This window comes from Adiantum capillus-veneris, chromosome 28 (assembly GCF_014529385.1).
Source record: "Adiantum capillus-veneris isolate H3 chromosome 28, ASM1452938v2, whole genome shotgun sequence".
Lineage (NCBI taxonomy): Eukaryota > Viridiplantae > Streptophyta > Polypodiopsida > Polypodiales > Pteridaceae > Adiantum > Adiantum capillus-veneris.
Window position 1 is genome coordinate 90,162,515 of NC_140958.1, and position 25,695 is coordinate 90,188,209.

A 25,695-nucleotide genomic window follows, 5' to 3' on the forward strand; every position below is an offset into this window, starting at 1 on the left:
TTTTGTTTTTATGTGGTAGGTGAAACCCTTTATTGGATAAGTAGAGCATTTGACTTGGTTGTTCATAGTCCCGTTATGGTTACTCATCATTCACCTTACGAATTTGTGGATATTGACTAAGATCGTCATGAGGCTGCTCCCGTTGTTAATTTATGTATAGAATGATTGATTTATGTTGTTCTTAGTGTTTATTACGCTTCTTTGCTTGAGATAATTCAATGTTTTTCATTCATAAGCATGGTGCATTGCCTCCACTTTACGTCATTGAGAGCACATCATTTTCCTTGCTATGAGCAAATACCATGATGTGACACCACATACCAGAGTCCACTTACGCAATCATGGATTTATGGTGCGAACATGTACAACGTAGCTCTACATTTCTATTGTTCTTGAGCTTTTGTGTCGACCAAAGGTTCTTTGGTTGTGAGACTACTGCTGTTCTCAAGGCAAGTTTCTTTGTGGCCGGGCATGGGCAACCTTGGATATTGATGAGGCTTTGATTTCGATAATTATGTGTTCTTCGTTTCCAATTTTAAAGGCAAGGCTTTTACAAATGTGGTGGATCAGGGAGACAGACGAGTGAGACAATGAGAACCCATTCGATCATTTGTGAGCATTCCACTTTTTTGGTCATACATGTTATTTTGTGATTGCCTCACCTTAATTACATTTTGGTTTTTCCGAGCTATGTATGTTCATTGTGATTAAAAAAAGAGCACTAAGCCAACTATCAATGCAATTTTGAGTGATCTTTTTCTAACTTTATTTGCACTATTTAGATCGGTTGATTTCCTTTGATGTGTTGAATTTTGCTTCATTGAAGTGCCTTGCCAATGCACATAGAGATAAAGGCCAAAAGGATGGTGCAAAATCCACGGTACAATGTTCATGCTCACAACAAGCCACATACAAGACACGTCTTCATTAATGACGAGCGTTGCAAAAGTATCATGTTTCTTACTTGATGAAACCAAATGTGAAAATACTTACATATTAAGAACTGATGTTAGTTCATGCTCACTAAGAATGTTTCTCTTGGCTTGAAATTGACAACAAATAATTCCTCTCTCTCTCTCTCTCTCTCTCTCTCTCTCTCTCTCTCTCTTACATGTGGATTTCGATCGGTTTTTCCATTCGCTCAGTAAAGTATATCGGTGCTAGGTAACACTCCACACAAGTGTGCATGAACACATGGTCATGTTCTACCATTTCTTAGAGGGAGGATCGTGTTTTATCCGTTAAGCATCATTTTTGGATAACAAATTTACAGCCTAAGAAGTCAAAGAATACTCACAGAAAACTTCTTGTTGAGGTTCCCCTTGAGGGATTCAGTAATGCTACAAAAGAATTTCATGAGTCATTTAACTCCAAGTTGCACTAAATCGGGTAAGTCAGGAGCTCTTCACTTTGCAATGGTCTGCCATTCACCTCCTAGCTTAGCTCAAAGATAAAAGGGATAACAGGGTTACTTGGATCTTCTAAATCTCCGACATAATTCCTACTTATCATCAGCTGCCTCCACCACGTAAGGCCCGCCAAAGTCAGTAAAAAATCCTCCTCATTCGTGGGGGTGACGCAATTTGCACCACCAAAGGCACAACAGTATGTAATGTTCGAATGAAAGCAGTCCACAACATGTATGTAGAAAAGCATAGGCGCAAACCCTAATCTGACCAAAACCTGCAACAAACCCTCTGCTATTAGCCTTTCAAAACTGCCTGTCTTCAAATTGCTTGTTCTGCCACTAATCAAATTCATACCTTAGCATGGCAAATAGCAGCATGCAGCACTAACCAGTAAAAGATATATACTACCCCTTGCAAATATCAAACAAACTATACAGTTATATGCATCAAAAACAACATATACTAAATCAAGGTATTATTGAAGACTAAACTAGGGCCTTAATACTCAGAAACAATGGGGAAAAAGTGACTATGGTATAAAGCGCATGAGTAGCTTATATGTCCCGGCCCATAGAAGTAGATATGGCAATAGTAGTATATATATAGCTTGTAAAAGTGAACAGCTATGAGATAAGAAAATGATAGCGATGGCGGTCACTTAAAGATGAAGTTGGTTTGATGGTTTGATGGTTGTAGTTGCCATTGTTGGAAAAATTAAAGAGTGTCTAATGCATATATCCAATGTTAGGACATCGATATGCATACACAGAAAATGTATGAAGAACAAATTGTTATCCCTTTTTAAAGATTATATCACAATTTTTTTAAAAGCGTACATATAAAACATCTATCTTACAAAAGTCGCTTAACGACTTTTGTAAGATAAATCATCAGTTGCTTAATGACTGATCATAGAGAGAATAACCTTTACCAAAATATTCCTAGCGGCCATGACGTTGCTTTCCTAAAGCATGGGTGGCGTGAAGCTCGAACTTTGCAGTGTTTGCTCAAAGATATGACCCACTTCAAGCAATTTCGCCTGTCGTAATGAACGCAACAAAAAAGATTACCATGATTAAGGTCTTTTAAAGGTAGTTTAAGACCAGATTAACCATTCCTATCTCCAAATTAAAACCCAACATATGTGAATAACCAAACTACAGGGTTCGAACGTAACCTCATCAAACGAGCTGCCAATGAGCTGAAGACCCACAGGAAGCTGCTGACCGTCACCTGCAAACCCACATGGCACTACCAGTGCAGGTAAACCTGCTAGATTCACATTGACCTGCCAAGATTAAGAAAGGACAGATCAATTCGGTGACTTGGTGTAGGCAAAATATCAGTACCACAGAGAACAGTCGGAGAAATATTGGAAAGAGGAGCCTATCCATGACTATATAATCATGTGTTCTAACGAACGCATGATGTTCTCTGTCCAAGTCTGAGCAATAGATACGTAGGACAGAGGATAGGCCTAGAAATCCATTCGAAGGCGCAAGCCCACTCGAGATTAGTTTGATTGGAAGGAGTTCTGGCTTAACGATGTTTGGGTTTTAACTTCTTTCCAATCTAAGGTTTCAAGATCAATGGAGCTGTGACTGAGCTTCTGAGGATTACTTGCTCTTACAGAGTTGCAGCACTATGTTTTGACCATTGTAGCACATGAGTCGCCCAGGTCTACAGAGAAAATGCTGACTTGACATTACTCTGGCTTCTCAGGTATCAATGACTTGCCGATTTCCTACCCTTAAGACAGATCCCATGGCTTTGACCCCCATGATCCACTTAACTCATTCTCAATCAAGGGATTCACAGTTCAAGGAATATTCTGTGGTCTAAAGATTAAACCACTATACAAATGCAACTTAAGCGTAGTTCACATGATTAATGGTAGTTGTCTGACATGCATAGGCACATGACTGTCTGGTCAAGCGAAGTACAAGCTTTTCAGAATAACAATGCTCTGGCCATCTACTAAGGCCATGGAGTTTTCCTAAAATCCACCTTGATGTTACTTTCGTTTTTGAAAAAAAACTGCTAAAAGAACTCTGCAGCAGCACTTCAGCTTTAAACTGCTGAACAGTCAAAAAAAAACTGCACTAACCACAAGGTTCTTAAAATAGTAAATAGGTTCAGGGAGCATACATATGAGAACAGGGCAATGGAAATGTGAAAATTTGGGTTTTCCTTGGTTTTTAGTGACTCAAGGAGTGAGAAACATGAAGAGGAACGTGAGTGGTGAAACTGATAAAAAGGGTAGATGTCAAAGGCTGAGCTGGAAAGACAATAGAACCACAAATAATGTTGATCATAAATTAAGGCCACGCACGAATAGTGGATAAAATAGCGAGAATGATTGCGAAGATGTCGAACCTAGAGAGGTGCTCCAGATAGATAGGAAGAAGACAGAAGAAATGGCAAATGACAATGATGGGGCTCTATACATAGGTGAGGCCGGTCTGGGTACAATAATAGGCCAAAAGGGAACACCTGACAATGAGAGGCTGAATGAGGCAGCCAACCGTGCTGAGGTGGCAGCTCACCAAGAATAGGCACATGACAGACCACCGATTTGCAAGTGTACGAATGGCCAACCAGCAACAAAGAGCCATATATGCTATGACAAAAGAGGAGAACAGCAGCAGCAGAGGCATCTAGAAGGTGAATCTCCAACAGAAGTTTCAAAAGGCTTTTGTTTCTGAGTCTGCTTCTAAGGGCACTTGCAACAAACTATTACTATTCATATCAAACCTTGCGAACTCCAGCAAAATTAAAATCACTTAACACACATCCGTAACTCCAAATCATGACTTCCTATTGATCAGATTCAGGACTCACTGTCATCAAATCTCCAGCATACATTGCTAGAGGATCGTTCACCTTCTCACCTGGCAACCCAAAATAGCCAAATAAGCTCTGTAACAACATGCATGCATAAATATTGAAAAAGTTGGGACTCACCAATAGAATATGCAGCTGTAGGCGCAGCAGGTGATAGCAAAATATTGTTCTCTCCCAAAGCTTTCTTAAAATCGGCTTGAACAATTGTGCGAATCTGTCAAATGGTAAAGCCAGTATACAAAACAAGAAGCTTTGTCACTTACAACTTGACAAGCAGTGTGTCCACTTCACAGCAACATACAGTCCCACATCCCAATACATTCACTAAGACATTCACAACCACATGATAGTCTTAGTCTGTGATTCACATCGATAAGATAATCAAATCACAACCCTTCCTTGGTTTTTGTTCACTCACGGAAGCCTTCGATAGTCACCGTTCTGTGCGTGTGCGTACGTGCATGTGTGTGGGTGTGTTTTGGGTTTTGGTGGGGGGGGGGCACAAAAAAGATCCTTCTATTAGTTTATGATCTGCTTAATGGCCTACATCTCCCATATCAAGAGGGTACACTGTACAAAGGCAAAGGGAGACTCCCTCAGGATCGGCAACACATGTAAAATGGCTAAATCACATGATGAGAGGGGGAAGGGCCGCAGTCCACCATAGAGAATGCTCCTGGCCACCATAGCTGAAAGAATGCCTGGCACCATCGCCAATTATGTGTAGTGAAATATGCATGTGTTTTTTCATACCAAACATGTGGTTCTCTTTGCAGACTGTAAACATTTTATGCCGTCTACACAAGGTGCATTCTTGCCCTTTCTCAACAAAGCCATGAGGCTATTGTTGTCGTAATAAAATAATAATGTGTTCGAACACATTCAGGACCTTTGGGGCATTTTGTGCCTCATTAGGACGTTTTTCGACCCGGCTTGAACCGACCACTCTCTACATCTCTTATCTCTGTGCCTGAACACCAAGTAATATACCTTCCTGTGTTGTGCCCTTGAGAATGTAAGCACTATGCACTTTCCTGAGAGGATCCAGGGAGCCTTGAATGGAATCAGATCATTGACGCATGCAAGCTTGGCCATTCCATCTACCTCTTCAGGGACTCCCAGCCTTGTAAATCAACCAGCAGCCGTACAAACAGGATCCTTCAGGCATTCTGCCCATTTTCACATACCATTCCAAACCAAGACAGTTCTATGGACTCTAATCAGCTTCTTACACCTCAGTCTTAGTTATATAGCAACAAATGCCCCCCCATATATGAATTTCATAAATAGCAAAAAATTGAACCAAGAGCTGTAAATCCATCCAGGCAACACTCATACGTCAATAAACGCAAATGAGTATGAAAGTATTATTCAAGTAAGATTTCAGCTCTGTAGTTAAATCGTATGATACCCTAATTGCTCAAAACTAAAAAACAGACAGTCATTGATAGAGCAGACAATACGCAATAATCAAGAGAAACACTAAACAAAACTTACAAAACTCATGAAGAAGAACTCACAAAGGAAGGACAAAAGTGAGTGCCATAGTGCACAATGCATGTAAGACCAAGGGAAGAGTCCAAGTTTGAAACCAACAACATATATGAATGTTTCAACATTTGCAAACATCTGAAATGGAATCGTATGAGTATGAATGCAATTGTGGCAACACTTATACCAAAACAAGTTGAAGCATGAACCTGCTGTGCTCTTTTATAGAAGGCATCATAATAACCAGCTGACAAAGCATAGGTACCCATTAAGATCCTCCTTTTTACCTGCATGAACCAAAGCCATAATGGTCCCTAATGCTTACCGCTCAAATTGCTAAAACCAGCAGAAAAAAGAGGTGTAACCTTTACAAAACCAAAGAGAAAAACTCTCAAAAAGTGAAACCTCTTGACCAAAACCTTGGGATCTTGATTTCCCATACATAGACACCAAATCATCTGCAGGTGCCCGGCTTCCATACCTACAGCACATAAACATGACTGCTCTCATTCATAAACAAGGTGAACTATCATGCCAAAATTCAGAGCATCCAATCTGCAAGTAGCACAGTTGTTGACTTTTGATAATGCAAAGGACAAGATATCGATGGCTGATGTTAGGTGCAACAGAATGAATGTTGTTTTTCTCAAGATTAGTGATCTTTATTGCTCAAGGTTCCTTTTAGTTCTTAGGGAAAGAGAGAGCTTCCATCTTATGGAGAGTGCTATGATCGCGAACAAAGTGAGTGGATATTGTGCATGCAAGTGAATGAGACTGAGAGAAGGAGAGAGAAGAGATACGACACCCGAGAGGTTGTAAAACCCTCCTCCGAAGGCCCCACTGTCGTCGGCGAGAGTGGTCTATTCTTTGATTGCACAAAGGTGTACAATGCGTATGCAATGGACTATGCAACTTGGTCTATGCCAATGACGACGACGACGATGGCTCAAATCTGAGATCTTCTAATCGCTGAATTTCGGGGCTGTTTCGGTGGCTGAAAATGACTGTTTTGGCTGCGTTTTCTTGGCTGAAAAATGAGGTTTCTTAGGGCTGAAAACTGATGGTCTTTACGGGTTGAATCTGCTACACTTTAGGTGAATAATGCCGGTCTTAATTTGCTGCTGAAATCCAAAAACGCCAGGAGCTGAAATTGGTCCTTCTGTCGCCAGGGTTCTGCAAATGCAAAAACGCTAGGCTGATCTGCTGTGTTGTGATGACGCCGGGGCTGATCTGCTATGCACAAATCGCCAAGGCTGATCTGATGCAGAAACGCTAGGTCTTCTGTGGAGAAAACGCCAGAGTAGTCGCAGGGGTTGGTCTTGTTGAGAAGTTGCCTGTTAAGCAAGGTGCTCCTGCTGCCTCTTCTGCCATTTAGTGCTAACTTGGGTTTGCTTATATATTAACTTAGCAAAATTGCCCTACCTACTTTTGTTGGAAAGTCACTTAAAAATAATAAGTGAAAATCCCAATAAATAGGAAAATAGGCTAAATGCACTGGAAAATTCCCCTAACTGATGCGAATGGATTCTGATGGGAATTCCGATGATCATGCTGTGTGCAACCGGAGGATATGCATCTATGCTAAGTGACTGGGCATGCACGGTCTACGAATAGACTCACAAAAGTGCCAGATCACTGCTAATCTAGACTTGACTGAACTGACTGAACCCTACTGTGGTGTAGCTTGTCCACGGACACATAGGGTTGAGATGTGTCACGTGACATCCCCTCCTTTTCAAAGTGAGATACTGGTACCGAACTGTATGGCGTCGAGGGAGATCGCCAACAGCATCCGGAATTCTGGAAGGGACTCTTCGCCGGCCCACTTTGATGTGATGTGTGGGTCGTGCGGTACTTGAACTTCATAAAGGTCTGCAACGCTTGCTTCTTTGGGCCGCGCCGAAAGAGACACAAAGTCTTATGAATCTCCTTTCTTGCTTCAACTTCGTCTAGAGTCCTGCTTCTTTCGTCTTCAAGAATCTCCATGGCTGAAAATCCCTGAAACAATCTCCAACACAAAACCATGAACATACCTATTCCATGTAAAGTGAAGGAAAACACATGCAAACAATGCGGTTGAATCTTTTCTGTTTGATCAAAATCAATCAACTGTGGCAAATCACCATGGAAATGCCCATGCTTGGTGCTCACACTATCATGTGCTCGTTCGGAAACTGTGTCATGCCAAGGAAGAGACATGGAATGTGACTTCTTGACATACAAACTTTTCAGCTTTTCACGAAAAATCCGCATACATTCGTGCTCATCCATGAGAGAAACGTGCTCAACATACAATATGTCATGCCTAGGAAAAGGGATCACATAACGATGCTGACTAAAATACAGGAAACCTTCACGAATGAAACACTCGAACAATGTGTGCGTATCAATCATGCGAACACACAATACTTCCTGTGAGGGTTCTTTGGACCAAGGCTCGAGAGCCAAGATCGGTTCTTCTTGAATGATTGAATTGTCTTGTGGGGGTTCTGTGGACCTCGACTCGAAAGCCAAGATCGCTTCTTCGTGATTGATCGAATCTGCAACGAGGTTAGCTTCGCTAGAAAAAGCATCCACTAACACATCACCCTTGTGAACAATCACATCGTCTTCATGCAACTCATCATGCTTGTGAGAAATCACATCTTGATCATGCAAATCATCATGCTTGTCATTGTCATCCAAATCATTATGCAAATCATTGGCATCCAAATCATCATGCTTATCATTGTGCTTCAAATCATCATGCAAGTCATTGTCAATCAAATCATCATCATGCTTCACACAATCATGCAAATCCTGTGTATCCTGCTTTGGAGAAGAAGAGACGGAGATAGTCTCCTTTCCGTGACTCTGTGCAAAGTACGCCTGTACTTGAGAAAAAAGTCGCCAAAACTCTTTGTTTTGTCGATCGCTTTGTTCTTGTATTGCTTTTCTTTCTGCTTTGTCTGTTGCGTGTCTGCAATCCATTTCTGCTTCTCTTGCTTTGTTCGCTGCTTGTCTTACTGCTTCGGCTTCTGCGTGTCTGCGTTCCATTTCTTTGAATTCACGATCCAATTTGGCTTGTCGTTCTTTGGCTTCTAAGCGTGCTTGCTCGCGCTCGGCATTTCTTGCTCTACGTTGTAAATTTTGTTCCATAAACAATAGCTTCAACTCCTCCATTGGAGTTAGTGCAATCGTTGTCGTAGATGGAAAAGCGTCGGAAAAACCTCCTGGTGGGGAAAATTCTTCTTCGCCTCTCTCATGCTCATCACTTCCAAGCGAAGTATCCATTCCGCTTCGAGTGATGACCATTCTGCAATCGTGGGTTCTTAGGGGTTCTTGGGGGTCTTGGGTTCTTAAGTTCACGAGGAACTTGGGTTCTTGAGAGTCTTGAAGTTCTTGAGGTCCTTGATTTGTGAGAATCTAGGGTTCTTGAGGTTCTTGAGGTCCTTGATTCGTGAGAATCTAGGGTTCTTGAGGTTTTCTTTTGCTTGCAAATCGCGTTGGAGAAGGATCTTCTCTTCACCCGAGTTCTACTCTTTTCTGCGGGCGCACCCCTTGGCGGCCTTGCGCTCACACCAAGGTTGCTTTTTCCCACCTCACGTCGATTGGCCGGCTGCTAAGTGCACGGTCCGCTCTCAATGAGTGAAAAGAGACACAAGGGGAGGCTGGACAAGCCCTTCTTTCTTGGGATTCCTGTCACTCTTCAACAAAACACGATTAGGAATCGCCACGCCCAAGTAAACTTGGGTTCGTGCAATCACAACAAGCAAAAAAATTCTTGTGGTTCTTGTGGTTCTTTCCTTGAGTAATGCAGAACACTTCCAAAGCTCTGATACCAATGTTAGATGTTGCACAATGAATGTCGTTTTTCTCAAGATTAGTGATCTTTATTGCTCAAGGTTCCTTTTAGTTCTTAGGGAAAGAGAGAGCTTTCCGTCTTATGGAGAGTGCTATGATCACGAACAAAGTGAGTGGATATTGTGCGTGCAAGTGAATGAGACTAAGAGAAGGAGAGAGAAGAGATACGACACCCGAGAGGTTGTAAAACCCTTCTCCGAAGGCCCCACTGTCGTCGGCGAGAGTGGTCTATTCTTTGATTGCACAAAGGTGTACAATGTGTATGCAATGGACTATGCAACTTGGTCTATGCCGATGACGACGACGGTGACGACGACGACGACAATGACGATGGCTCAAATCTGAGATCTTCTAATCGCTGAATTTCGGGACTGTTTCGGTGGCTGAAAATGACTGTTTTGGCTGCGTTTTCTTAACTGAAAAATGAGGTTTCTTAGGGCTGAAAACTGATGGTCTTTACGGGCTGAATCTGCTACACTTCAGGTGAATAATGCCGGTCTTAATTTGCTACTGAAATCCAAAAACGCCAGGGGCTGAAATTGGTCCTTCTGTCGCCGGGGTTCTGCAAATGCAAAAACGCTAGGCTGATCTGCTGTGTCGTGATGACGCCGGGGCTGATCTGCTGTGCACAAATCGCCAAGGCTGATCTGATGCAAAAACACTAGGTCTTCTGTGGAGAAAACGCCAGAGTAGTCGCGGGGGTTGGTCTTGTTGAGAAGTTGCTTGTTGAGCAAGGTGCTCCTGCTGCCTCTTCTGCCATTTAGTGCTAACTTGGGTTTGCTTATATATTAACTTAGCAAAATTGCCCTACCTACTTTTGTTGGAAAGTCACTTAAAAATAATAAGTGAAAATCCCAATAAATAGGAAAATAGGCTAAATGCACTGGAAAATTCCCCTAACCGATGCGAACGGATTCTGATGGGAATTCCGATGATCATGCTGTGTGCAACCAGAGGATATGCATCTATGCTAAGTGACTAGGCATGCACGGTCTACGAATAGACTCACAAAAGTGCCAGATCACTGCTAATCTGAACTTGACTGAACTGACTGAACCCTGCTGTGGTGTAGCTTGTCCACGGACACATAGGGTTGGGATGTGTCACGTGACAGCTGAAATGTCACTAGATGATACAAAGAATTTTAGATGCTTGTTTGAAACAAAAAAGTTGAATTGAACTTGGCCCCTTATATTTCCTTAAACATTAAGGTACATTAAACAGGAGACCTGAAATTTGATAAGCCTTGATGTGAGAAGAAAACTCTGAAGACTCTGATAAGAAATGGGGCCATGTTTTAGAAAGTAGCATGAAACATTCAAAAGCATGCATAGCATGCAACCCCTGATTTCTCACAAAATTCACAGCTCAAAGTATGAGCTATTGTTGTAGAAGTGTCAAATCCCTTGCACAAGGAAAGAGAGAAAGGTACATGTACTATAGACCTTGGCAATAAGCTATAAAGGCTTGAAAATTGAATGCTTACTGTGTTGCTGACTGATGACGAGTATTACAACTTGACAGCAACATGAAGCACGTACCTGATGCCATCATAGCGAGCAAGGTTTGAAGATGCTTCTGAACATGCAAGAATGTAATAAGCCGGCAAGCCGAGTGAAAAGGATGGCAAAGCAACCTGCACAGTTCCAAAGTAGAAACTTAATGTGGTAGAAGGGCAACACACACACACACACACACACATTCGTTGCACATGCTGAAACATCTTACTTGTCTCATACTTAGACAAGTGTAGAGCTGAGAAAGGAATTAAATTCAAGCAGTCAGACAAAGAAACGTATGTACTCACTACTCGGGATCTCCAAAAACAAGGTCTTTATGATCAAAAAGGAGCTAGAAGAAACCTCTTTGATAGTGGCCCCTAGGACCTCCAGATGCTTTGCTGCTTCTGAAATAGCAGAAGCAACACCAGAATCCACGCCATCTCCAACTGTAGCTTTGATGAGTCCAACTTGAAGCCCTTTCAATGGTTTACTCTCAAGAGCGTCCACTCTTGGAAGAATTGAAGAATAATGAGGTACTTGCTACCATAAAGCACATACTTCAATTTCAAGTTGTTGGTTATAATCATTGACCAAAAAATGACAAATTAGGACAAGTCAATGTCGATGAACACGACACCAATGAATTAACAACTACAGAAAATGACTAATCTTGCACACATCAAAAAAATCATTGACTAGGCCGTTTAAGGAAGAAATGGAGAACATAGCAGAAGCAAACAAGCATAATAGACTAATATTGCAACAATAGGCAAGAAAAATAAAAAGAACATTCTAGCACATTAGCCTTTCTGTACTTACTAGTGAACTGCTGGTTGCATCCAAGCTATCATGTCCAGCAATCACTTCAAGTATAATGGCTGCATCCATTACAGATGTCCCAAAACACCCCACAACATCCAAGGAAGATGCGAAGGCCATAAGACCATAACGAGAGACTCTGCCATAGGATGGCTTCAGGCCCACAACACCACAAAAGGAAGCTGGCTGCCTGATACTTCCCCCTGTATCACTTCCCAAAGAGCAAGTACACTGCCTGGCTGCCACAGCAGCAGCAGATCCTCCAGATGATCCTCCAGGAACCCTACTTAGGTCCCAAGGATTCGATGTCACCTGTTAAAAACAAATGTTTATACCTCAACCAACAAGATTTTACAAACCAAGTACTACACACATTATCACATTTGAGAAATTATTTACAACCCTTTGGACTAGTGGTCAGAAGATATAAGCGACGACTACATTTCAATCAACTTCAACACTTCAAAACACCTGAACAAGAGAGAGAAGCAAGATAGAGAAGATGGTGGAGCCGGATGCTCCTGCACAAGAGAATCAGTGGCCCTGAAGCATTACGATCAACCCCTCGCCCCCCCCCAAGCTCATAACTTGTTTATTGACTGAGTGTGAGTACAGCTGGACGGTAAGAAGTCTTTTGTATCTGTGTCCTTAGTCTCCATGCACAAGGAATTCTATCTCTGTGTGTAAAAGTGCCTATATCGTAGTCTTAAAGCACTGCTTTTTCATGCCATGAGTACCATCACAAAATGTCGCATGTTCAAATCCTCTCATCCTGGGGCGTCCAAAAGCAACCAATACATGAAAAAATGTGAGACAGAAATGAAATGTTATGTTAACGTCTTCAAAAGGCCAAAATGACCTATGAGACCAAAAGGTTACATCCATGTGTTGGGGACATAAAATAATGAGGGTACCTAGTATGTAAAGAATAACCTACATCCTCATCATCATCAACATCCTCATCATATAATACATCAGCTCAAAATGTATGGGGGTACAATCACATGAGAGCTAATGAGGTGCGCAATGGAGAAAGTAGACAATGGTGATCATCAAGAAAAGCTGACTTCTGAAAAGTCTAAAAGGCATGGCAGGCCATCTAGCAGTTCAGAAGAGGAGAGCTCATCCTCTTCTGCCAGCGAGAAACAGATGAGCAAGAAGATCAAGGAGTTCAAGGAAGGGGGGGTCAGGCCATCAGGTACGAAACATTTTTAGGCTACCCTTACACCCATCGAGCCCTTGAGTTTGTGCAACAATTTGGCGTCACCTTCTTTGGAGGTCAGTTCACGGAACACTCTAAGATGCAAAGGGCAGCATCTTACTTGAAAGGAATTGCACAGCCATGGTGGTCTACTCTGTTGTTACGCACAGACGCACCTCCTACGTGGGTAAAATTCAAGAGAATTTTCACGTCAACTTAGATTTTGACGAATATGAAAGAGATGTCATCACAGCTTGGCATCACTTGAGAATGATTAAGAAAGATACATTGGATGACTACTGCCATAGGTTTTGGGATACTTATTTGCCAGTGTCTTCGTTTCGGAAGACTAGAAACCAGATTGAGCGGCTTTGGCTGAGGTTTGTCAAAAAGAGATTCGAGAGCATTGTCTAGAACAAAAGTCTGAATAGAAGAAGTCTGACTCTCTATTCAGAGACTTATGGGACATGCTAAGCAAGGATTTGGGATGCATGCCGGCTCATTGACTTATCCTATGGACAGGACAGTATCTACATCACCAAGGCAAGAGTCTTCCAATAAAGAGAATGAATCGAGGGAATCGGATGACAAACAATACACGATTCCAAAGGAGTACAAGAATCAGATGGTAGCACATCCGAGGGTTCTGACGAACTAAGGGAACCTGATGCAAGGTCATCAGAGGACTCCAGAGAAGAAGAGGAAAATTATGAAACCAGTGAAGGAGCTGTTAGAGAAGGGTCTCATTCAGCCAAGTACATCACCTTAATGTTCGTCTGTGTCATTCTTCTTAAAGAAATATATACCTAGATGAATCTAGGATAAGCCCAGATTCACCTTAAAGGAAAGGGAAATGGGTCTAGATTCACCTTAAAGGAAAGGGAAAGGTATAGACTCATGGTGATCAGTCACCCACAAGACAATATAACCATCAACTCCATCATGCATAGTATTAACTAAATACCACGACATCCCCACTTAACGTCATGAGTGCCCAATAGAGGGTGTAGAACTAGGTACTAACATATGCTCCCAGCATAACAAACACCACACTCACACACACAAGAGATTACATCAACACAAAGATCAACGTGCTGAGTTTTTGTCATGACTCCGGAGATCAAGGGCAGACTCAACCATAATGAAGTCTAGCACTAAAAGAACAGCATTAAATATAAAAAAATAGCACAAAAATGAGGTAGTTGATAGGGCATACGCACCACAAAAGCCAGTAAGAATTAGCACAATATCAATTGGTCGTAACTCGGACAAAAGCTTCACAATGTGAAGTCTCCATGTCCGCTATACGACTAAAAATATACCTAGATGAATCCGGGATAAGCCCACATTCACCCTTAAAGGAAAGTGCAAGGTATAGTATCATGATAGTCACCCACAAGACAATATAACCATCAGCTCCATCATGCATAGTATTGACTAAATACCACGACATCCCCACTAACGTCAGTGCCCAATAGTGGGTGTAGAACTAGGTACTAACATATGCTCCCAGCAAACAAACACCACACTCACACACACGAGCATACATCAACACAAAGAAAGATAGATCTTGGAGAATGTGCATACTTATTCGTCCTAAAGAAAGATAGATCTTGAAGAATGCGCATTGACTACAAGGCTTTCAACATACTCATTCATCTTAAAGAAAGATAGATCTTGGATAATGTGCACTGACTACAAGGCTCTCAACAAAATCACCATCAAGAACATATTTCCTAGGCCCACGATCGATGATATACTAGACAGACTTCAGGGTTCTACTTGTTTTAGCAAAGTTGACTTGAAGAGTTGTTATCATCAAATCCAAATTGCTCCTGGGGATGTCTATAAGACAGCATTCAAGACGTCTTTGGTGATCCCTTTCAATCTCATGAATACTCCTGCAACATTTAACAAGATGATGGACAAGATTTTCAGAGAGTATAGGTCATTTGTGGACACCTTTTTCGACGATATCATCATATTCTCCAAGAATAAGGCAAAACATCGACACCACCTGTTACAGGTTTTTCAAGCACTGAGGCAACATCGGTTGATGGTAAATGGGAAGAAGAGCGAGTTTTTCTTACCCAAGATCCACTTTTGGGAAACACCGTCTCTACAGAGGGTGTCAAAATGGATCCAGCTAAGGTTGAGACCATCAGAGATTGGCCTGATTTGAAGAATGTTCATGAAGTTCGAAGCATTTTGGATTTGTGCTCTTACTTACTACCGATGATTCATTCGAAGATTTGTGGAGATTGCTTCTCCTTTACATGCTTTGACACAGAAAGAGGTTCCTTTCACATAAGGACCATCTGAGATTACAGTCAACTCTCAAAGAGAAGTTGACAACTGGTCCAATGTTGGTTTTGCCAGACTTGCATTGTGATGCTTGTGGTTGCCGTCTGGGAGCAATTTTAATGCAAGAGGGTCATGTTGTAGCTTATGAGGGTAGAATGTTTTCAAGGCCAGAACGGGTTGCACAGGTCTACGAGAAGAATCTTTTGACACTTATCCATGCTCTTACTCACTGGCGGACTTTCTACTTGGAGCCGATTTTGCAGTGTTCACCGATCATCAGAGTTTGCGATAATTCTTGTCTCTAAAACAGTTTTTGGACAAGCAGATGTAGTGGGCAAAATTTTTTCACAATTTCACTTTCAAATTAAGCATGATAAGGGACAAAAGAGTGTGGTGGTGGATGCACTGTCTCGTAAGCCTTTGGTTTTGGCTATTTCAAGAGTTCATCACCACAGCTTCAAGGATATGGTAGATGCACTGTCTCGTAAGCCTTTGGTTTTGGCTATTTCGGGAGTTCATCACCACAGCTTCAAGGATATGGTAGATGTCACAAGACGGGCACCACGTGCCAATAGAAAAGAACAGACGCAACAACTTTAAGCACTTCAAATAACAACTGAACTGAAAAAGATGCACGACACGAGACGGGGAGTAGCGAAGTTCCACCCCAAGAGAGCACTAGCCCCAAATGCTGGTGCCCCTTTCGGTATTTCTTTATTATTGTTAAATCGCAAAGTACAACAGCCGGGGAGCCAATCTGCGTGCTCAAGAGTGCCAAAGAGGGCCCCCAAGGCTCATATTTAAAGGCCCAAAGCCGAAAAGCATCAAATATGAAAAGCTGACCCAAAAAAAACACGTTCCTAAAATTTCGGGATTTTCCTAAAAGTTCGCCGCAAATTGCGAAACGTCCGTACAGGTGTCACGTCATCATATTTTGTTGTGCAAAGTCTTTTGAGTGTGTTCTACTTTATTTTTAATGCCTTTATGTCACTTGGATCCCATCGGACGGGGTCCCGTCAATTGGTGGGAACTCTTCTTTAAAAAATAGGCAACTCGTCAAGACTTTGTAAGTTTTTAAAACTTCTTCTTCTTCTACTGCTTCTTCTTAGGGTTTTGGCTCCTTGATCGGGATCTGAAGGTTGGCTCAGTTCTTCAGTGGCTTGACACCTCAATAGTTTGTGACAGTAGATCAGTGTGCCACAGATCCGGATTTTGCGGACATTTTTGACCTATTATAGAGTGGGGAAGCAATTATCAACTATTCTCTCAAGGAAGGCTTTTTGATGCGGAAAAAATTTGATGTGTGTTACAGAAGCGTTGCGGAATAAGGTTTTGACAGAGTGCCACTATCCACCTTTTTTGGGCCTTCCTGGCATAGAAACCACCTTGAAAGATCTGGAGCGGTTCTTCAACTGGCCAACGCTCAAAAAGGATGTGGACGAGTTTGTTTGATATGCCAGAAGGTCAAGTTTGACAGGCATAAGGCACCAGGTCTTTTGCAACCTTTACTGGTGTAACAGACTTGGACACTCCAAGTCGAGAATCTACCACGACAGCACAAATAACCACTTCAAACAGTTCACAGTTCACAATTGATTCAACACTGGCCCGGCGGAGTTCCGTGCCTAGAGATACTAGCCCCAAAGTCTGGCACCCCTTTCGGTATTTCTTTTTATATTAATCTGTGTTCAAAGTACAAGAGTGCGGGTAGGCGCTCGCACTCAGACTCTACGTCCAGATGCTCTGAGTTGTGAGGCCCTACCCACGTATTTAAAGAGTACAAGGCATGCCAAAAGCAGAGCCCCAAAAGCTTCCCATAAAAAGCTAAGCTTACACTTTTTTAAGAATCTTTAAATATTAAAGCTCTTTCACATTCAGAGTAGGGGAGCATCATGTACAACCTGCACAAACCAAGAAAATGGAAAAAAGATGAAAAAATAGCACAGTAGATAATAAGCACGCTTAATATCTACTCAAGCAAAATGAGTCCACACTTGCAATTCCTTGTTCACATTAGCTGTCCCTGCTGGCCGTATGTTGCTGCCACGTGTCAACAACCCCGCCAAACACAAGTGTCCGTACAACAATCCATGTCAGCATTTTCGCATCCACATCAGCATTTTCATAAGCATCCAGTGGGTATGCGAGTATGGGACAGCCACGTCACTGAGTTGTAACATACCTCCCTCTTGAAAGCATTGTAATCGCCCTCGATTAAGCCTGCAAAACAGACAAAAGCCATAAACTACCTTAGCAGACACTGACTGTTAGTACCGACTCACTAGGAACACACATCTAGCACATGTACCATTCGACAGTCACATCACACATCACAGGACATCACATGACAAATCACATTCAAAATTCATTCGGATCTTACACCATGATTTATCGGCAATGCAGTTATCAATCGCATCTAGATCCACTCAGGACCTCATAGATGCCCGATTGACTAACCCCTATTGCAACCATGTCTATTCGAGATCATTGAGACCAAAATGCTGCAGTCATTTCGTCTATCAGTTCCTGCACTTAAAAACGAGTCAAGAACAAATCAGTTTCATACTCCGGAATTCCATTTCATAAAGTCATACAGCAGAATACTGTCAGCTCTCAATATCCCTGAAGCTCAAAGAGACATCAGTGACTCTAGTATTCTAAAATCAAGGCATCTGTTGATAAAGGAGCGGAGTAACTCCCCGCTTGTGCATCCCACTACACCAGATCTACGGCCAAGCTGAATTCTGGGTTCCATTTGGAATAGACTATTCTAGGTTCCATTTGGAATAGACTATGCTAAACCAAAAGCTTCAAGGTAAAGTTTCACAATCTGAGGAGTATCTCCTGGTCCTCCTCCTCCATCCACTTCGCAAACAATGCAAGATAGTTCTTGAATTTAACCAAGAACCGCCTTCTTACTTTACCCTCATTCTTTGTGTCCTTATGTGCCAAAATCTGTTCAGGAACAAGGATCTCCTCGTTTTCTTCCACTTCAGGTTGCTCATCGGGCTCCCTATCGTCGGGCACATCACCTTTAAAAGGTTTCAAGAGACTCACATGAAATGCATTGTGAATCCTCCAAGTGTCAGGCAGTTTCAGTCAGAAGGAGACATCATTGATCTTTTCGGTGATCTGGAAAGGTCCGTAGTATCTCATACTAAGCTTTGGAAAAAGCATCTCCTTTTCCCCCTTCTTTCTCAAGCGTGCCTTCTGAAAACGTAAGAGCACCCAATCATCCTCCTTCAATTTCAAATCACGACGATGGCAATCTGCTGCCTTTTTTTGTCTTTCCTAAGATTTCTGCAAAGCCTCGCGGACCTTGGCAAAAGCCGTGTCTAAGTCGCGCGTGTACTCATCAGCTTCAAACATCTTATCTTTCGTGCTTAGGAAGGGTGAAACCTTCGCAGCACCTTCAACAATCTCAAATGGCGCCTTCCCCGTCGAAGAGTGTATCGTGTTGTTGTAGGCAAATTCCACCAAAGGTAGATACTTTTCCCATTGAGTCTTCTGATCCGAGATATAAGACTTCAATAAATCTAAAACCACTGAATTGGCAATCTCAGATTGCCCGTCAGTCAGCGGGTCCTTCTGGACTCGGCCTCACACGGTAAGGTGGCCGGTTCAGTGGCGTGCTTCCAGGTATCAGATCAATGGTATGATCTTCAGGACGAGCACGTGGTAACTCGCCTGGCAGGCCCTCTGAGAAGCAATCGGCATGAGAGTGGAGAAAATCTTGGCGTTCTTTATCAAGTTCAGACATACTTGTCCTATCCTCATTACTCAACTCTTTCAAAAAGATCGAGTAAACAAACAGACTGGATTTCATTAACTTTGAAATGGCCGAAGCCGATACAATAGGGACAAACTCGCCCTTAAGTTTAATATTAAGTACAATGGTTCTGCCCTTCCCTGTGGTCAATGTCGCTTTCCTCGCCCGACGGTGGACCATGGCATTGTTCTTGTGGTACCAGGGAATTCCCAAGAGGATATCACAACCTTCCAAAGGCATTATGTAAAAGTCCTCATGCCCCAAATACCCCTCACAATGCAACCGAAGTTTGCCAATGACAAGTGTAATGGCTACGTCCCTGCCGGGTGCCGCTAGAACTGCCTCCGCAAGTGGTCCCATCCAATCGAGAGTGATCTCGAGCCACGCCGCCAATTCCGGTGAAATGAAATTGGCCTTGGCTCCTCCATCAAAGAAGATCAGGGCTTCTTGGTCTTTCACTTTGCCCCAAGCTCGGCAAAGTTCTGTACTCTCGTCCAACGTGCTGGGATCGGTACCCACGCAATCTGGAACCAGTCTGTTTTCATCTTGTCTTTTCTTCCACGTTCCTCAGCTGCTCTCGAACTCGCAGGCCTTTCGCCGTCCTTGTCGTTCTTTTCTTTCTGTGCCTTTTCAAGGCACTTCGCGGAGATATGTCCAAATTCCCCGCATCCAAAGCACTACCCTTCCCTGATGTAGCGAGCTCTCTCCTGAGCAGTGAGTTTGGATCATGCATCTTTCTTTTCTAGGTTGCTCCTCCTCTTTCTACTTTCATTTGTCGAAGTCTGATCGGCTCTTTGTGTCATGATCTCATCTGTGAGGTAGGTCAAACTACATGAGTGAATGGCAAAACCCCATTTCGCATGACTCATCAACTCCTAAATGGAAGCTGACTTTTGTTCCAAGCAGTGATCTCGGATCCCTGTAGGTAGACCCAAGGTAAACCATGCAATCTGTTCCTTGAAGGAGATCTTTTCTTAAATGAAGAGGCGGGTAGCAAAGAGCTCCAGAATCTCTCGCAATAAGCGTCCACTGTATCCTTCTTGGTCGTCCGAAGATGGTTCCAAGAAGGATGAATGATTTGAACTTAGTACACCTAGACATCTGTTAGAGATCGGTGAGATGTAGATGTGATGGCTAAGTTCTTAGTGCATCTCAACATCTGTTATAGATCGGTGAAATTTGGATGTGATGCCTAAGTGAATGACATTCTAGTGCATCACGAGTTGATTGAAGGATTGAAACACAAGTGTTCAATGTAACTAAGTGTGTGATTTGTGAATTGCATGCTATGTGGATGTACTATCTTCTAGGGATGGTCATGAGAACGGTTTGCTTGATTGATCATGATTCTCATCTACGATCTCGACGGGGATAGTGATGTGAATGTCATGTGAATGTTCTCTAACTGCCGTTTTTGTGCAAGTTCCAGCTACGTGTTGTCTAGTTCATCGGTACTTAAGAGTCGGTGTCTACTAAACTGGTTTCTGTCCTTCGACTGTTTTTGCAGGCGTAATCGAGGGCGATTACAATTCTTTCAAGAAGGGGAAATGTCACAAAGTGATGACATAGCATGACCAATTGGAAAAGAAATAGTCGAAAGGACAAGAGAAACTAAACCGACCAACTTGAAGAACTTATGAAGCACCGGCCGTGGGGCCCAAAACCCTAAAAGACATAAGCTTGGACTCTGGGAGAGATTTTTGTAAATTGCGCTAACATGTTGACGTGGTAGATTGTACAAAATGCTGACGTTGCGAGACTGTACGAAATTCCGGGTTTTACATTGCTATGCTGATGTAGTAGGATTAATTGCTTTTGGGGCTCTGCTTTTGGGGCATTCCTTGTAAGATTATAAGAGTCCTTGGGCCTCTCACTCTGGAGAGCATTTGGACGTAGAGTCTGAAAGTAGAGGACACTCCGAAGTTGTACCTTGATGTGATCAATAATAAAAAAATACCAAAAGAGACGCCAATCTTTGGGGTAAGTGCTTCAGGCGTGGAATTCTGTCGTGCCATCTCTCTCTCTCTCTCTCTCTCTCTCTCTCTCTCTCTCTCTCTCTCTCTCTCTCTCTCTCTCTCTCTCTCTCTCTCTCTCTCTAGAGACACCTTCTCTTGCCATTGTTATCGAAGATTTCTTCAAAACCCACTTTGGCATGTCCGAAGTTATGGTCTATGGAGCACATAGAGTGAGGAAGCAAGGAGCTCCTCGCTCGGAAAAATGGCCAATTGTATGCACCATGCCAGATGAGACTAAGCGAAAGATTATCCTTGATAATAGTTGGATCTATTTGAGGGATACAAAATGTTTTGTATGTAAAGATCGCACTATTAAGCAACAAAATATGCGTCGCAAGGCATATGAGGAAAAAAATAAGAAAAGCAAGGAGATCTCTCATGAAGAAAATGTGCCCAAGGAGGAGACAAATCCCTTGAGCAAATAGGGATGCGTGACCTATGAGACCGAGTCTCAATTGAAAATATGCTTTTAGAATTGTAATGGATACCCATGGAATACGGGGGTTGGCATTGATGAACTAACAAGCAAAGTCGATGTTGTACTTCTTGTTGAAACTTAGGAGTATGATACACAAAGCATAAATGGCTTAGAGAACTACAATGTAGATTCATTGATGTGGTCAAAGAATCTTAAGCAACGAAGAGGACAAGGAGGGGTAGCATGTATGGTTAAGAAAGGATTGGAAGATTTTGTATCAATTGTGAAAGATAACAAGTACAAACGTTATGTATGGCTGAAAATTATGACACCAAAAAAAAGCACCCATTTTTATAGCCAGTTGCTACATTCCTCATCATGATTCCCACTTTTATCCTTGCATGGATAGAGATCGGCCATTTTTTTATTTAGAAGAGGACATTGCTTATTTCAAAGGTGAAGGTGATGTTATTGTATTTGGGGATATGAATGCTCGCACAAAAACATTGCAACATGATACTCAACAATTTGATATGCCATACATTTCAAGGGAGTTGGAGGAAGTTCACTTGTACGATCGTTCTTCGATGGATGAGAAAGAGTCAGTTCACTATGGAAAGTTACTTTTACACGTGTAATAGCAAGGGTATGCTCATTGCCAATGGTGTATCTTTGTGGAGTGGAACCAATGGATTTACATGTAGGAGACATAATAGGGATAGTTTCATTGACTATATGCTACTCTCCAAAGCCATCATGTATCGCATAAAGAGTTTTATGTTTGGTCCATCGCACCTTATGTATTGACCTTTCTTGTGGAGAAGAAACTAAGCATGATAATCTCATCCAAAGGAAAGAGAAATTATCACAATGTATGAATTTCAAACTGGCACCAATGTACATTGAAATGGTTGAGCAAAAATTATGGATGAAGAAGCTCCAATATAATGCACCATTGGAAACTAAATGGGAAGTTTTCAAGAAAGTTATTTGTTCTTGTGCCGAAGAATGCTTTGCTATAAAGCATCTCCATGGTATCAACAAAGATAGATGTTGTTTGATAAAGAATGTCAAGATGCTCGAAAGTACGTGATAAGGCTTGATGCAACTATGGACAAAGACAACTATCAAAGTCGTTTACATGCATACAAGGCATTGATTCAAAAGAAGAGAAGAAGATGGGAAGTAAAGCAACAACTTTTTCAAGTCCAAGAAAAGGAACATACATGTGGAAGATTTTAGAGAAACTTGAGGAGCAAGCGGGTTAAGAATTTTGGTAACTTGAGTCTTGTGGATATGTACACGCATTGTAGGCAATTATATGAGCAAGCAAATGCTGAAAAAATGTCATTTTATGGTTCACTCCCATGTATGCCCTCTTTTTTTTACTATTGAGGATTATGCGGTGGGCTTGAAAAGTTGGTCACTTGTAAAGCGGGAGATCTTCAAGGTATCAAGCCGGAGATAATCAAATGGACGGGAGATTTTACCCATGAGTGGATGTGTGATATATTCAACCTTGCACTTCAACATGGTATGCCTTATGATTGGAGTACTAATTGGGTTAAGCCTTTGCATAAAGGAGAGGATGTAAAGAATGTAAACAACTACCGGACTATAATGATTGGGTCTCTTATGGCAAAGTTGTTTGTCTGGGTGCATAATGGAGATGAAATTGAGTGATTGGACTGAAGAGAATGACAAGCGTGCAAAGGGACAAGCGGGTTTTCGTCGATGCCATAGCACCATTGGTCATCTTGTCACTCTTCGTATTCTCATGGAGGAAAGTCGGTTGAAAGGCAAACGATTATATTGTTGTTTTGTCGACTTTAAGAAAGCCTTTGATATGATTCCACGTAACAATTTGTGGAGAAAGATGGAAGAACTCCAAGTGCCAAGTGAGTTTATGCTTGCGGTTTCTCGAATCTATGAGAAGGTGATTTGTCAATTACGCATGGGAAGAGAAATTTCAGAAATTTTTGTAAGCACTATTGGGGTTAAACAAGGATGTCCGTTGTCACCAACTCTCTTTGGTCTATGCATCGATCAATTGGAAAAAATGGTACTTGACTTTATGCAAGAAGAAGGCATTGAAGAAGTCACTATTTGCAATGCGGTAATCATGCTTTTGTTGTATGCGGATGATGTAGTGCTTCTAGCACACACTTTAGAAGATGCACAAAAGCTTATGGTTGTCCTTGAGAACTTTTGCTTGCATAGTGGGCTGATTGTGAATGAATCCAAAACAAAGGTTATACTTGTGAAAACCAACCATAAGGAGAAGCCATGCATTGTGTACAACAATGAGACACTTGAAGTTGTTGAGAGCTTTAAGTACCTTGGCCTTGAGGTTCCGTCCAAACACAAGCGGCATGAATGTTGTAACAAACTTGGACACTCCAAGTCAAGAATCAACCGCAACAGCACCAAATAACCACTTCAAAACAATTCACAGATCACAATAGATTTGCACTGGCCCGGCGGAGTTCCGTGCCTAGAGATATTGGCCCCAAAGACTGGCGCCCCTTTCGGTATTTCTTTTTGTATTAATCAATCATCAAAGTACAAGAGAGCGGTTAGGGTTTCACTCTCAGACTCTGCGTCCAGATGCTCTGAGAAGTGAGGCCCTCACCACTAATTTAAAGGTTACAAGGGATGCCCAAAAGCAGAGCCCCAAAAGCTTTTAAAATCAAAAGCATCAGTTCTCTCTCTCTCTTGAGAGTCTTTTCTCTTTTTTTTATAAAAAAAAGCAACAGCAAAATTCGCGTCGCTCATCATTTTCTTTTTTTTTTCTTTTTTTTAAAAAAAAAATTTTAATATTCCGCCTCCGCGATTTCCGGAATTTACGGTTTTTGGCAAAAATTAGGGTTTGCAGGAATTTTAGGGTTTCTGGCAGAAATTAGGGTTTCTGCTGTCTGCCACGTCATCACTTTGTGACATACCCCCCTCTTGAAAGCATTGTAATCGACCGCGATTACGCCTGCAAAACCGACAAAAGCCATAAACTGTCTTAGCAGACACTGACTGTTAGTACCTTCGTACTAGGAACACACATCTAGCACATGTACAAAATTGACAGTCACATCACACGACATCACAGGACATCATAGGACATCACATGACATTCAACATTCATTCGGATCTTAGACCATGATTTATCGGCAATGTAGCTAGCAATCACATCTAGGTCCAATCGGGACCTCAACGATGTCCGATTGACTAACCCCTATTGCAACCATGTCTATTCGAGATCAATCAGACCAAAATGCTGCAGTCATTTCGGCTATCAGTTCCTGCACTCACAAGAAGTCAAGAACAAATCAGTATCATAATCAGGAATTCCATTTCATAAAGTCATCCAGCAGAATACTGTCAGCTCTCAGTATCCCTGAAGCTCAAAGAGACATCAGTGACTTTAGTATCAAAATCGAGGCATCTGTCGACAAAGGAGTGGAGTGACTCCCCTCTTGTGCATCCCACTGCACCAGATCTTCGGCCAAGCTGAGTTCTGGGTTCCGTTTGGAGTAGACTATGCTAAACCAAAACATCGAGGTAAAGTTTCACAATCCGAGGAGTATCTGCTAGGTCCTCCTCCTCCATCCACTTCGCATCAAATGCAGGAAAGTTCTTGAACTTAACCAAGAACCGCCTTCGGACTTTACCCTTATTCTTCGTATCATTATGTACCAAAATCTGTTCAGGAACAAGGATCTCCTCGTTTTCTTCCACTTTGGGTTGCTCATCAGGCTCCTCATCATCAGGCACATCACCCTTAACAGGGTTCAAGAGACTCACATGCAATGCATTATGAATCCTCCAAGTATCTGGCAGTTTCAATCGGAAGGAGACATCATTTATCTTGTCAGTAATCTGGAAAGGTCCGTAGTATCACATACTAAGCTTTGGAAAAAGCCTCTCCTTTCCCTGTTTCTTTCTTAGGCGTGCCTTCTCAAAAGTAAGAGCACCCAATCATCCTCCTTCAGTTTCCAGTCGCGACGATGGCGATCCGCTGCCTTTTTCTGTCGTTCTTGAGACTTCTGTAAAGTCTCGCGAACCTTGGCAAAAGCCGTATCCAAATCT

At 42.2% G+C, this 25,695-nt stretch overlaps 1 protein-coding gene across 3 annotated transcripts in view; it reads right to left on the minus strand.

The window, feature by feature from the left end:
• Window positions 1-1,545: 1,545 nt before the first annotated feature.
• LOC147420872 (Amidase family protein) overlaps window positions 1,546-25,695 on the minus strand; it is a 51,233-nt gene continuing 27,083 nt past the window's right edge. The window contains exons 2-11 of one of the 3 annotated variants that reach the window (XM_086505132.1): window positions 11,909-12,220; window positions 11,450-11,629; window positions 11,129-11,223; window positions 6,150-6,225; window positions 5,954-6,031; window positions 4,374-4,467; window positions 4,251-4,300; window positions 2,587-2,697; window positions 2,341-2,448; window positions 1,546-1,683 (exon numbers count right to left, since the gene is read on the minus strand). In XM_086505132.1, the coding sequence (XP_086361258.1) occupies window positions 2,374-2,448; window positions 2,587-2,697; window positions 4,251-4,300; window positions 4,374-4,467; window positions 5,954-6,031; window positions 6,150-6,225; window positions 11,129-11,223; window positions 11,450-11,629; window positions 11,909-12,220 (1,071 nt within the window). In that variant the 3' untranslated portion in view covers window positions 1,546-1,683; window positions 2,341-2,373. Of the gene's footprint in view, window positions 1,684-2,334; window positions 2,449-2,586; window positions 2,698-4,250; window positions 4,301-4,373; window positions 4,468-5,953; window positions 6,032-6,109; window positions 6,226-11,128; window positions 11,224-11,449; window positions 11,630-11,908; window positions 12,221-25,695 lie in introns of those variants that run through there. The other 2 variants (XM_086505133.1, XR_015187051.1) reach the window with 2 other exon arrangements.